Source organism: Oncorhynchus masou, chromosome 23, assembly GCF_036934945.1.
Source record: "Oncorhynchus masou masou isolate Uvic2021 chromosome 23, UVic_Omas_1.1, whole genome shotgun sequence".
Taxonomy (NCBI): Eukaryota; Metazoa; Chordata; class Actinopteri; order Salmoniformes; family Salmonidae; genus Oncorhynchus; species Oncorhynchus masou.
This window is the reverse complement of record NC_088234.1, coordinates 11,644,428-11,655,457: the sequence shown is the minus strand read 5'-3', so window position 1 is coordinate 11,655,457 and position 11,030 is coordinate 11,644,428. Positions and strand designations below refer to the sequence as shown.

Here is an 11,030-nt window from a genome sequence, read left to right as displayed (position 1 = left end):
ACCCAGCCCTGAGTCATCCAGAGAGACGTACCTTTACCCAGCCCTGAGTCATCCAGAGGTTTACCTTTACCCAGCCCTGAGTCATCCAGAGGTTTACCTTTACCAAGCCCTGAGTCATCCAGAGGTTTACCTTTACCCAGCCCTGAGTCATCCAGAGAGACGTACCTTTACCCAGCCCTGAGTCATCCAGAGGTTTACCTTTACCCAGCCCTGAGTCATCCAGAGGTTTACCTTTACCCAGCCCTGAGTCATCCAGAGGTTTACCTTTACCCAGCCCTGAGTCATCCAGAGAGACGTACCTTTACCCAGCCCTGAGTCATCCAGAGGTTTACCTTTACCCAGCCCTGAGTCATCCAGAGGTTTACCTTTACCCAGCCCTGAGTCATCCAGAGGTTTACCTTTACCCAGCCCTGAGTCATCCAGAGAGACGTACCTTGACCCAGCCCTGAGTCATCCAGAGGTTTACCTTTACCCAGCCCTGAGTCATCCAGAGGTTTACCTTTACCCAGCCCTGAGTCATCCAGAGAGACGTACCTTTACCCAGCCCTGAGTCATCCAGAGAGACGTACCTTTACCCAGCCCTGAGTCATCCAGAGGTTTACCTTTACCCAGCCCTGAGTCATCCAGAGGTTTACCTTTACCCAGCCTTGAGTCATCCAGAGGTTTACCTTTACCCAGCCCTGAGTCATCCAGAGAGACGTACCTTTACCCAGCCCTGAGTCATCCAGAGGTTTACCTTTACCCAGCCCTGAGTCATCTAGAGGTTTACCTTTACCCAGCCCTGAGTCATCCAGAGAGACGTACCTTTACCCAGCCCTGAGTCATCCAGAGGTTTACCTTTACCCAGCCCTGAGTCATCCAGAGGTTTACCTTTACCCAGCCCTGAGTCATCCAGAGGTTTACCTTTACCCAGCCCTGAGTCATCCAGAGGTTTACCTTTACCCAGCCCTGAGTCATCCAGAGGTTTACCTTTACCCAGCCCTGAGTCATCCAGAGGTTTACCTTTACCCAGCCCTGAGTCATCCAGAGAGACGTACCTGTACCCAGCCCTGAGTCATCCAGAGGTTTACCTTTACCCAGCCCTGAGTCATCCAGAGGTTTACCTTTACCCAGCCCTGAGTCATCTAGAGGTTTACCTTTACCCAGCCCTGAGTCATCCAGAGACACGTACCTTTACCCAGCCCTGGGTCATCCAGAGAGACGTACCTTGACCCAGCCCTGAGTCATCCAGAGGTTTACCTTTACCCAGCCCTGAGTCATCCAGAGAGACGTAACTGTACCCAGCCCTGAGTCATTCAGAGGTTTACCTTTACCCAGCCCTGAGTCATCCAGAGGTTTACCTTTACCCAGCCCTGAGTCATCCAGAGGTTTACCTTTACCCAGCCCTGAGTCATCCAGAGGTTTACCTTTACCCAGCCCTGAGTCATCCAGAGGTTTACCTTTACCCAGCCCTGAGTCATCCAGAGGTTTACCTTTACCCAGCCCTGAGTCATCCAGAGAGACATACCTTTACCCAGCCCTGAGTCATCCAGAGGTTTACCTTTACCCAGCCCTGAGTCATCTAGAGGTTTACCTTTACCCAGCCCTGAGTCATCCAGAGAGACGTACCTTTACCCAGCCCTGAGTCATCCAGAGGTTTACCTTTACCCAGCCCTGAGTCATCCAGAGGTTTACCTTTACCCAGCCCTGAGTCATCCAGAGAGACGTACCTTTACCCAGCCCTGAGTCATCCAGAGGTTTACCTTTACCCAGCCCTGAGTCATCCAGAGGTTTACCTTTACCCAGCCCTGAGTCATCCAGAGGTTTACCTTTACCCAGCCCTGAGTCATCCAGAGAGACGTACCTTTACCCAGCCCTGAGTCATCCAGAGGTTTACCTTTACCCAGCCCTGAGTCATCCAGAGGTTTACCTTTACCCAGCCCTGAGTCATCCAGAGGTTTACCTTTACCCAGCCCTGAGTCATCCAGAGAGACGTACCTTTACCCAGCCCTGAGTCATCCAGAGGTTTACCTTTACCCAGCCCTGAGTCATCCAGAGGTTTACCTTTACCCAGCCCTGAGTCATCCAGAGAGACGTACCTTTACCCAGCCCTGAGTCATCCAGAGAGACGTACCTTTACCCAGCCCTGAGTCATCCAGAGAGACGTACCTTTACCCAGCCCTGAGTCATCCAGAGGTTTACCTTTACCCAGCCCTGAGTCATCCAGAGGTTTACCTTTACCCAGCCCTGAGTCATCCAGAGGTTTACCTTTACCCAGCCCTGAGTCATCCAGAGAGACGTACCTTTACCCAGCCCTGAGTCATCCAGAGAGACGTACCTGTACCCAGCCCTGAGTCATCCAGAGGTTTACCTTTACCCAGCCCTGAGTCATCCAGAGAGACGTACCTTTACCCAGCCCTGAGTCATCCAGAGAGACGTACCTTTACCCAGCCCTGAGTCATCCAGATGTTTACCTTTACCCAGCCCTGAGTCATCCAGAGGTTTACCTTTACCCAGCCCTGAGTCATCCAGAGAGACGTACCTGTACCCAGCCCTGAGTCATCCAGAGGTTTACCTTTACCCAGCCCTGAGTCATCCAGAGGTTTACCTTTACCCAGCCCTGAGTCATCTAGAGGTTTACCTTTACCCAGCCCTGAGTCATCCAGAGAGACGTACCTGTACCCAGCCCTGAGTCATCCAGAGGTTTACCTTTACCCAGCCCTGAGTCATCCAGAGGTTTACCTTTACCCAGCCCTGAGTCATCTAGAGGTTTACCTTTAGCCAGCCCTGAGTCATCCAGAGAGACGTACCTTTACCCAGCCCTGAGTCATCCAGAGACACGTACCTTTACCCAGCCCTGAGTCATCCAGAGAGACGTACCTTTACCCAGCCCTGAGTCATCCAGAGACACGTACCTTTACCCAGCCCTGAGTCATCCAGAGACACGTACCTTTACCCAGCCCTGGGTCATCCAGAGGTTTACCTTTACCCAGCCCTGAGTCATCCAGAGGTTTACCTTTACCCAGCCCTGAGTCATCCAGAGAGACGTACCTTTACCCAGCCCTGAGTCATCCAGAGAGACGTACCTTTACCCAGCCCTGAGTCATCCAGAGGTTTACCTTTACCCAGCCCTGAGTCATCCAGAGAGACGTACCTTTACCCAGCCCTGAGTCATCCAGAGAGACGTACCTTTACCCAGCCCTGAGTCATCCAGAGAGACGTACCTTTACCCAGCCCTGAGTCATCCAGAGGTTTACCTTTACCCAGCCCTGAGTCATCCAGAGACACGTACCTTTACCCAGCCCTGAGTCATCCAGAGAGACGTACCTTGACCCAGCCCTGAGTCATCCAGAGAGACGTACCTTTACCCAGCCCTGAGTCATCCAGAGAGACGTACCTTTACCCAGCCCTGAGTCATCCAGAGAGACGTACCTTTACCCAGCCCTGAGTCATCCAGAGAGACGTACCTTTACCCAGCCCTGAGTCATCCAGAGGTTTACCTTTACCCAGCCCTGAGTCATCCAGAGGTTTACCTTTACCCAGCCCTGAGTCATCCAGAGGTTTACCTTTACCCAGCCCTGAGTCATCCAGAGGTTTACCTTTACCCAGCCCTGAGTCATCCAGAGGTTTACCTTTACCCAGCCCTGAGTCATCCAGAGAGACGTACCTTTACCCAGCCCTGAGTCATCCAGAGAGACGTACCTTTACCCAGCCCTGAGTCACCCAGAGAGACATACCTTTACCCAGACCTGAGTCATCTAGAGGTTTACCTTAACCCAGCCCTGAGTCATCCAGAGGTTTACCTTTACCCAGCCCTGAGTCATCCAGAGGTTTACCTTTACCCAGCCCTGAGTCATCCAGAGGTTTACCTTTACCCAGCCCTGAGTCATCCAGAGGTTTACCTTTACCCAGCCCTGAGTCATCCAGAGGTTTACCTTTACCCAGCCCTGAGTCATCCAGAGGTTTACCTTTACCCAGCCCTGAGTCATCCAGAGAGACGTACCTTTACCCAGCCCTGAGTCATCCAGAGGTTTACCTTTAACCAGCCCTGAGTCATCCAGAGGTTTACCTTTACCCAGCCCTGAGTCATCCAGAGGTTTACCTTTACCCAGCCCTGAGTCATCCAGAGGTTTACCTTTACCCAGCCCTGAGTCATCCAGAGGTTTACCTTTACCCAGCCCTGAGTCATCCAGAGGTTTACCTGTACCCAGCCCTGAGTCATCCAGAGGTTTACCTTTACCCAGCCCTGAGTCATCCAGAGGTTTACCTTTACCCAGCCCTGAGTCATCCAGAGGTTTACCTTTACCCAGCCCTGAGTCATCCAGAGAGACGTACCTTTACCCTGCCCTGAGTCATCCAGAGGTTTACCTTTACCCAGCCCTGAGTCATCCAGAGACACGTACCTTTACCCAGCCCTGAGTCATCCAGAGGTTTACCTTTACCCAGCCCTGAGTCATCCAGAGAGACGTACCTTTACCCTGCCCTGAGTCATCCAGAGGTTTACCTTTACCCAGCCCTGAGTCATCCAGAGACACGTACCTGTACCCAGCCCTGAGTCATCCAGAGGTTTACCTTTACCCAGCCCTGAGTCATCCAGAGGTTTACCTTTACCCAGCCCTGAGTCATCCAGAGGTTTACCTTTACCCAGCCCTGAGTCATCCAGAGAGACGTACCTTTACCCAGCCCTGAGTCATCCAGAGGTTTACCTTTACCCAGCCCTGAGTCATCCAGAGGTTTACCTTTACCCAGCCCTGAGTCATCCAGAGGTTTACCTTTACCCAGCCCTGAGTCATCCAGAGGTTTACCTTTACCCAGCCCTGAGTCATCCAGAGGTTTACCTTTACCCAGCCCTGAGTCATCCAGAGGTTTACCTTTACCCAGCCCTGAGTCATCCAGAGGTTTACCTTTACCCAGCCCTGAGTCATCTAGAGGTTTACCTTTACCCAGCCCTGAGTCATCCAGAGGTTTACCTTTACCCAGCCCTGAGTCATCTAGAGGTTTACCTTTACCCAGCCCTGAGTCATCCAGAGGTTTACCTTTACCCAGCCCTGAGTCATCCAGAGGTTTACCTTACCCAGCCCCTTTACCCAGCCCTGAGTCATCCAGAGGTTTACCTTTACCCAGCCCTGAGTCATCCAGAGGTTTACCTTTACCCAGCCCTGAGTCATCCAGAGGTTTACCTTTACCCAGCCCTGAGTCATCTAGAGGTTTACCTTTACCCAGCCCTGAGTCATCTAGAGGTTTACCTTTACCCAGCTCTGAGTCATCCAGAGGTTTACCTTTACCCAGCCCTGAGTCATCCAGAGGTTTACCTTTACCCAGCCCTGAGTCATCTAGAGGTTTACCTTTACCCAGCCCTGAGTCATCTAGAGGTTTACCTTTACCCAGCCCTGAGTCATCCAGAGGTTTACCTTTACCCAGCCCTGAGTCATCTAGAGGTTTACCTTTACCCAGCCCTGAGTCATCTAGAGGTTTACCTTTACCCAGCCCTGAGTCATCCAGAGGTTTACCTTTACCCAGCCCTGAGTCATCCAGAGAGACGTACCTTTACCCAGCCCTGAGTCATCCAGAGAGACGTACCTTTACCCAGCCCTGAGTCATCCAGAGAGACGTACCTTTACCCAGCCCTGAGTCATCCAGAGGTTTACCTTTACCCAGCCCTGAGTCATCCAGAGGTTTACCTTTACCCAGCCCTGAGTCATCCAGAGGTTTACCTTTACCCAGCCCTGAGTCATCCAGAGGTTTACCTTTACCCAGCCCTGAGTCATCCAGAGGTTTACCTTTACCCAGCCCTGAGTCATCCAGAGGTTTACCTTTACCCAGCCCTGAGTCATCCAGAGGTTTACCTTTACCCAGCCCTGAGTCATCCAGAGGTTTACCTTTACCCAGCCCTGAGTCATCCAGAGGTTTACCTTTACCCAGCCCTGAGTCATCTAGAGGTTTACCTTTACCCAGCCCTGAGTCATCCAGAGGTTTACCTTTACCCAGCCCTGAGTCATCCAGAGGTTTACCTTTACCCAGCCCTGAGTCATCCAGAGGTTTACCTTTACCCAGCCCTGAGTCATCCAGAGAGACGTACCTTTACCCAGCCCTGAGTCATCCAGAGAGACGTACCTTTACCCAGCCCTGAGTCATCCAGAGGTTTACCTTTACCCAGCCCTGAGTCATCCAGAGAGACGTACCTTTACCCAGCCCTGAGTCATCCAGAGGTTTACCTTTACCCAGCCCTGAGTCATCCAGAGAGACGTACCTTTACCCAGCCCTGAGTCATCCAGAGAGACGTACCTTTACCCAGCCCTGAGTCATCCAGAGGTTTACCTTTACCCAGCCCTGAGTCATCCAGAGGTTTACCTTTACCCAGCCCTGAGTCATCTAGAGGTTTACCTTTACCCAGCCCTGAGTCATCCAGAGGTTTACCTTTACCCAGCCCTGAGTCATCCAGAGGTTTACCTTTACCCAGCCCTGAGTCATCCAGAGGTTTACCTTTACCCAGCCCTGAGTCATCTAGAGGTTTACCTTTACCCAGCCCTGAGTCATCCAGAGGTTTACCTTTACCCAGCCCTGAGTCATCTAGAGGTTTACCTTTACCCAGCCCTGAGTCATCCAGAGGTTTACCTTTACCCAGCCCTGAGTCATCCAGAGAGACGTACCTTTACCCAGCCCTGAGTCATCCAGAGGTTTACCTTTACCCAGCCCTGAGTCATCCAGAGAGACGTACCTTTACCCAGCCCTGAGTCATCCAGAGGTTTACCTTTACCCAGCCCTGAGTCATCCAGAGGTTTACCTTTACCCAGCCCTGAGTCATCCAGAGGTTTACCTTTACCCAGCCCTGAGTCATCCAGAGAGACGTTGCTACTATGGGTCTGTGGGGGGTGTTTCAAGTCTCTTAGGTATCACAGTGTGTGTGTGTGTGTGTGTGTGTGTGTGTGTGTGTGTGTGTGTGTGTGTGTGTGTGTGTGTGTGTGTGTGTGTGTGTGTGTGTGTGTGTGTGTGATAGTCAGTCATCATGTAGCAGTCATCCCTTTAGAGGTAAAACTTCCACACCTGAGAGAAACATTACATTATTCTCTAAAAATACACAAAAACACATCTTATTGACAGACAAAAAAATGTACAATCAAACTTTTGTATCCACTTACAGTGGAGAGAGTTAGCGAGAGAGAGGGAGAGAGAGAGAGCGAGAGAAAGAAAGGTTTAACAGGCACAGATAGAGAGAAACAGGCCCAGACAGATGCAGAGACAAGAGGGTAAGAGACAGAGAGAAAGACAAGGACAGGAAATGAAGTGAGAGTTTGTGAGGACAGAAAGTACCAACAATTAGAGGACCTCCAACTAACATAATTTATTCAACAACATTTAATTGTTTTTCTCATATAAATCACTCATCAGCATTTCCCCTGGTCCTTCCCCTGTCCTCTTACTTCTTGGCATGGTACCAGCCTCCTGACCAGTCGATGGCCACCTCACCCCTCTTATCCAGCAGGCACTGGGGGGCTGTCAGGGTGGCACCACCCACCGCTGCAGCATAGTCATAGATACCCTCCACCACTGAAGAGTCATAACCTGGGAAGAGGGGGATAGAGGAATGGGGGGTGGGGGGTATAGGGGTGAGGGAGAAAGAAAGGGATGGTGTTTGGATGGAGAGGGAGGAAAGAGAGATGGAGGGAGGAAGTGATAAGGTAAAGGAGAAGGGGGGAGAGAGAGTGAGAGAGAGGTAGAGAGAGAGGTAGAGAGAGGTAGAGAGAGAGGTAGAGAGAGAGGTAGAGAGAGAGGTAGAGAGAGAGGTAGAGAGAGGTAGAGAGAGGTAGAGAGAGAGGTAGAGAGAGAGGTAGAGAGAGAGGTAGAGAGAGAGAGAGAGACAATGGGTGAGAGCGAGAGAGACAATGGGTGAGAGAGAGAGACAATGGGTGAGAGAGAGAGAGACAATGGGTGTGAGAGAGAGAGACAATGGGTGAGAGGGAGGAGAAGTGAGAGAGAGAGAGACAATGGGTGAGAGGGAGGAGAAGTGAGAGAGAGAGAGACAATGGGTGAGAGGGAGGAGAAGTGAGAGAGAGAGACAATGGGTGAGAGGGAGGAGAAGTGAGAGTGACAAAGACCAAGAGAGAGGGGAAGGATGGGAGGAAGGACGAGACAGGGGTGTGGAGGAGAAACAAAGGGAGGAAGAGAAGGAGAGACAATGAAAAGGAAGGGTGTTGGAGGGGGACATGGAGAGATGGGGAAGACAGAGGAAAACACATAAAGTGAGATTGAGCAGTTTTTCTAAGAGAAAGGTTGGCAGAAGATGAGTGTTCTCCATCCAATGATGCCAGACTGGGGTTGTATCCTTCCTACAGACACCCACCCACAGACCTAGATAACATCAGTAACTTATAAGGGCCGTCAGCATTAATCTGTTATTTATATCTTCAAATATATAACTGGAGGGATTTTAATGTAGATATTTAGTGTGTTGTCAATCAACCTTTTGCCCTGTGGAGGCAATGGGACGTGGGTCATTTGTATTGGTTTTAGAGCCCCCTCTACTGCCAGCAAAACAACATTACATGAAATGGTACTCCCTCCCATCTCTCTCCCTCTCTCTCTCTCTCTCTCTCTAATTTATTGATGTCTGTCAAACTAAGCCCCAGGGACCCTGTCCTTCCCTCTCTTTTTACCCAGGCCAAAGTCTCCGGACTGGGGGTCATCATTGTCTCCGTCCTGGCTGATTTTGTGGAGGTGCTCCAGGTAGCGTGAGTCTGTGTGGAACTTGGCCATCTCCTTAATGGTTGCAACATGGGGCTTCACAACACTGAGAGAGATAGATGGAACATAGACACTGATAGACTGTTCCAAAGCATTCTATCTACTTAGCGAACAGAGTTCTGGAACTGTTCTACAGAGTTCAATTCCATTCCATTTCAATTCAAGGGGCTTTATTGGCATGAGAAACATATGTTAACATTGCCAAAGCAAGTGGAGTAGATAATAAACAAAAGTGAGTTATTGAACTGTTCTATAACTGCAGGTAGAGCTCAGAATGGGGTACTGGCTTTGGAGCAAAATGGTAGCTAGCTATTTTGATCTTTAATCTAAATGAATAACCACAACTCCTCAAACATCCCCAATCTGTGTGAAACAAGCACCAAGTTGAGTTGGTTAGCTCAGGTAATGGTTGCCTACAGACACAGAACCTTCCGTTACACGTGTTTACACTGTGCTGCACTGGGGTCGGATCACAGTCGTGGTCACATTGACACCATGGAGCCGGCGCGAGATATGGGTCAGAAAACCATAATGCAGGGATGGGATACGTCGCCGTACTCCAAATGTCACCTTTATCCACACTGTTTCATCAAGAAGTACTGGAAATACCGCTCGTTTTCCTGGAAAACGTCCCTTTCCATCCTTACGCTAGCTAGCAATAGCCTCCGCAGCCATTTTGAAATAGCAGTGTCAGTCCATCAGCTCCTTTGTGCCATTCCATAATGGCTGCTGTGTTTACTGTTAGCTAGCATGAGGACAAACAGGGGCAGTGTTTCAATCTTCTCGATGGAGCAGTGTGGATGATAGTAAAATGTATCGTACAGAGGCACCTGCTGTCTCCAACTCTGAATTATCGGCTATGAAAAGCCAACTGACATTTACTCCTGAGGTGCTGACCTGTTGAACCCTCTACAACCACTGGGATTATTATTATCTGAGCCTGCTGGTCATCTATGAACGTTTGAACATCTTGGCCATGTTCTGTTATAATCTCCACCCGGCACAGCCAGAAGAGGACTGGCCTCCCCTCAGATCCTCTCTAAGTTTCTTCCTAGGATCTGGCCTTTCTAGGGAGTTTTTCCTAGCCACTGTGCTTCTACACCTGCATTGCTTGCTGTACAGCACTTTGAGATATCAGCTGATGTACGAAGGGCTATGTAAATACATTTGATTGATTGATCGATCCCATCCCTGCATTGAGGCATGTTTTCTGACCCATATCTCGCGCTGGCTCCATGGTGTCTTAATGTGACCACGATTGCGTTTCGACCCCAGTGCAGCTTGGGGTAACAGTAGGGAGTACAAGAGTAACAGTAGGGTCAGTATATTGTGGCAAAGGTAATGGTTAATTTAGCTACAGGGCCTTCAGAATGTATTCACACCCCTTGATTTTTTCCACATTTTGTTGTTGATCATTGCTTAACAGACATTTTCAAGTCTTGCCATAGATTTTCAAGCCGATTTAAGTCAAAACTGTAACTAGACCTCTCAGGAACATTCAATGTGGTCTTGGTAAGCACCTCCAGTGTGTTAGGGCTTGTGTTTTCGGTTGTTGTCCTGCTGAAAGGTGAATTTGTCTCCTAGTGTCTGTTGGAAAGCAGACTGAACCAGGTTTTCCTCTAGGATTTGGCCTGTGCTTAGTTCTATTTTGTTTATTTTTATCATGAAAAAAACTCCCTAGTCCTTGCCGATGACAACCATACCCATAACATGATGCAGACACAGCCATTCTTGAAAATATGGAAAGTGGCACTCAGTGATATATTGTGTTAGATTTGCCCCAAACAGAACGCTTTGTATTCAGGACATACAGTTAATTTCTTTGACACATTTTTTTGCTGGTTTACTTTAGTGCCTTGTTGCAAACAGGATGCATGTTTTGGAATATTGTTATTCTGTACAGGCTTCCTTCTTTTCACTCTGTCATTTAGGTCAGTATTGTGGAGTAACTGCAATGTTGTTGATCCATCCTCAGTTTTCTCCTATCACAGCCATTAAACTGTAACTGTTTTAAAGTCACCATTGGCCTCAAGGTTAAATCCATGAGCGGTTTCTTTCCTCTCTGGCAACTGAGTTAGGACAGACGCCTGTGTCTTTGTAGTGACTGGCTAAAAATACTTGAATCAGTTATAGAACCCATTGACCTTTATGGTTGTGAGGTCTGGAGATCACCAACCAAGAATTCAACAAATTTGACAATCACTAAATTGAGACTCTGCATGTAGAATTTTGAAAAAATATCCTCAGTGTACAATGTAAAACACCAAATAAGGCATGCAGCAGAATTAGGCCGATACCCACTAATGATC

At 49.4% G+C, this 11,030-nt stretch overlaps 1 protein-coding gene across 1 annotated transcript; it reads right to left on the bottom strand.

Annotated features, from left to right (window-relative positions):
- Positions 1-7,396: 7,396 nt before the first annotated feature.
- Positions 7,397-9,362, bottom strand: LOC135511246 (histone deacetylase 8-like). The gene is made up of 3 exons (XM_064932871.1): positions 9,304-9,362; positions 8,634-8,767; positions 7,397-7,542 (listed from the first exon to the last, which is right to left on the bottom strand). Exons 1-3 carry the CDS (start codon positions 9,360-9,362, stop codon positions 7,397-7,399), a joined length of 339 nt encoding a protein of 112 aa, XP_064788943.1.
- Between the last annotated feature and the right edge of the window lie 1,668 nt (positions 9,363-11,030).

Bases quoted from the DNA above. Each gene is read 5' to 3' on its own strand.
- LOC135511246 (XM_064932871.1), bottom strand. From the start codon at position 9,362: ATGGAAAGGGACGTTTTCCAGGAAAACGAGCGGTATTTCCAGTACTTC. The intron at 8,768-9,303 runs GTGTGGATAAAG...TATCTCTCTCAG, and splicing joins CAGTACTTCTTGATGAAACA to TGTTGTGAAGCCCCATGTTG. The intron at 7,543-8,633 runs GTAAAAAGAGAG...CCCTCTTCCCAG, and splicing joins GTCCGGAGACTTTGGCCTGG to GTTATGACTCTTCAGTGGTG.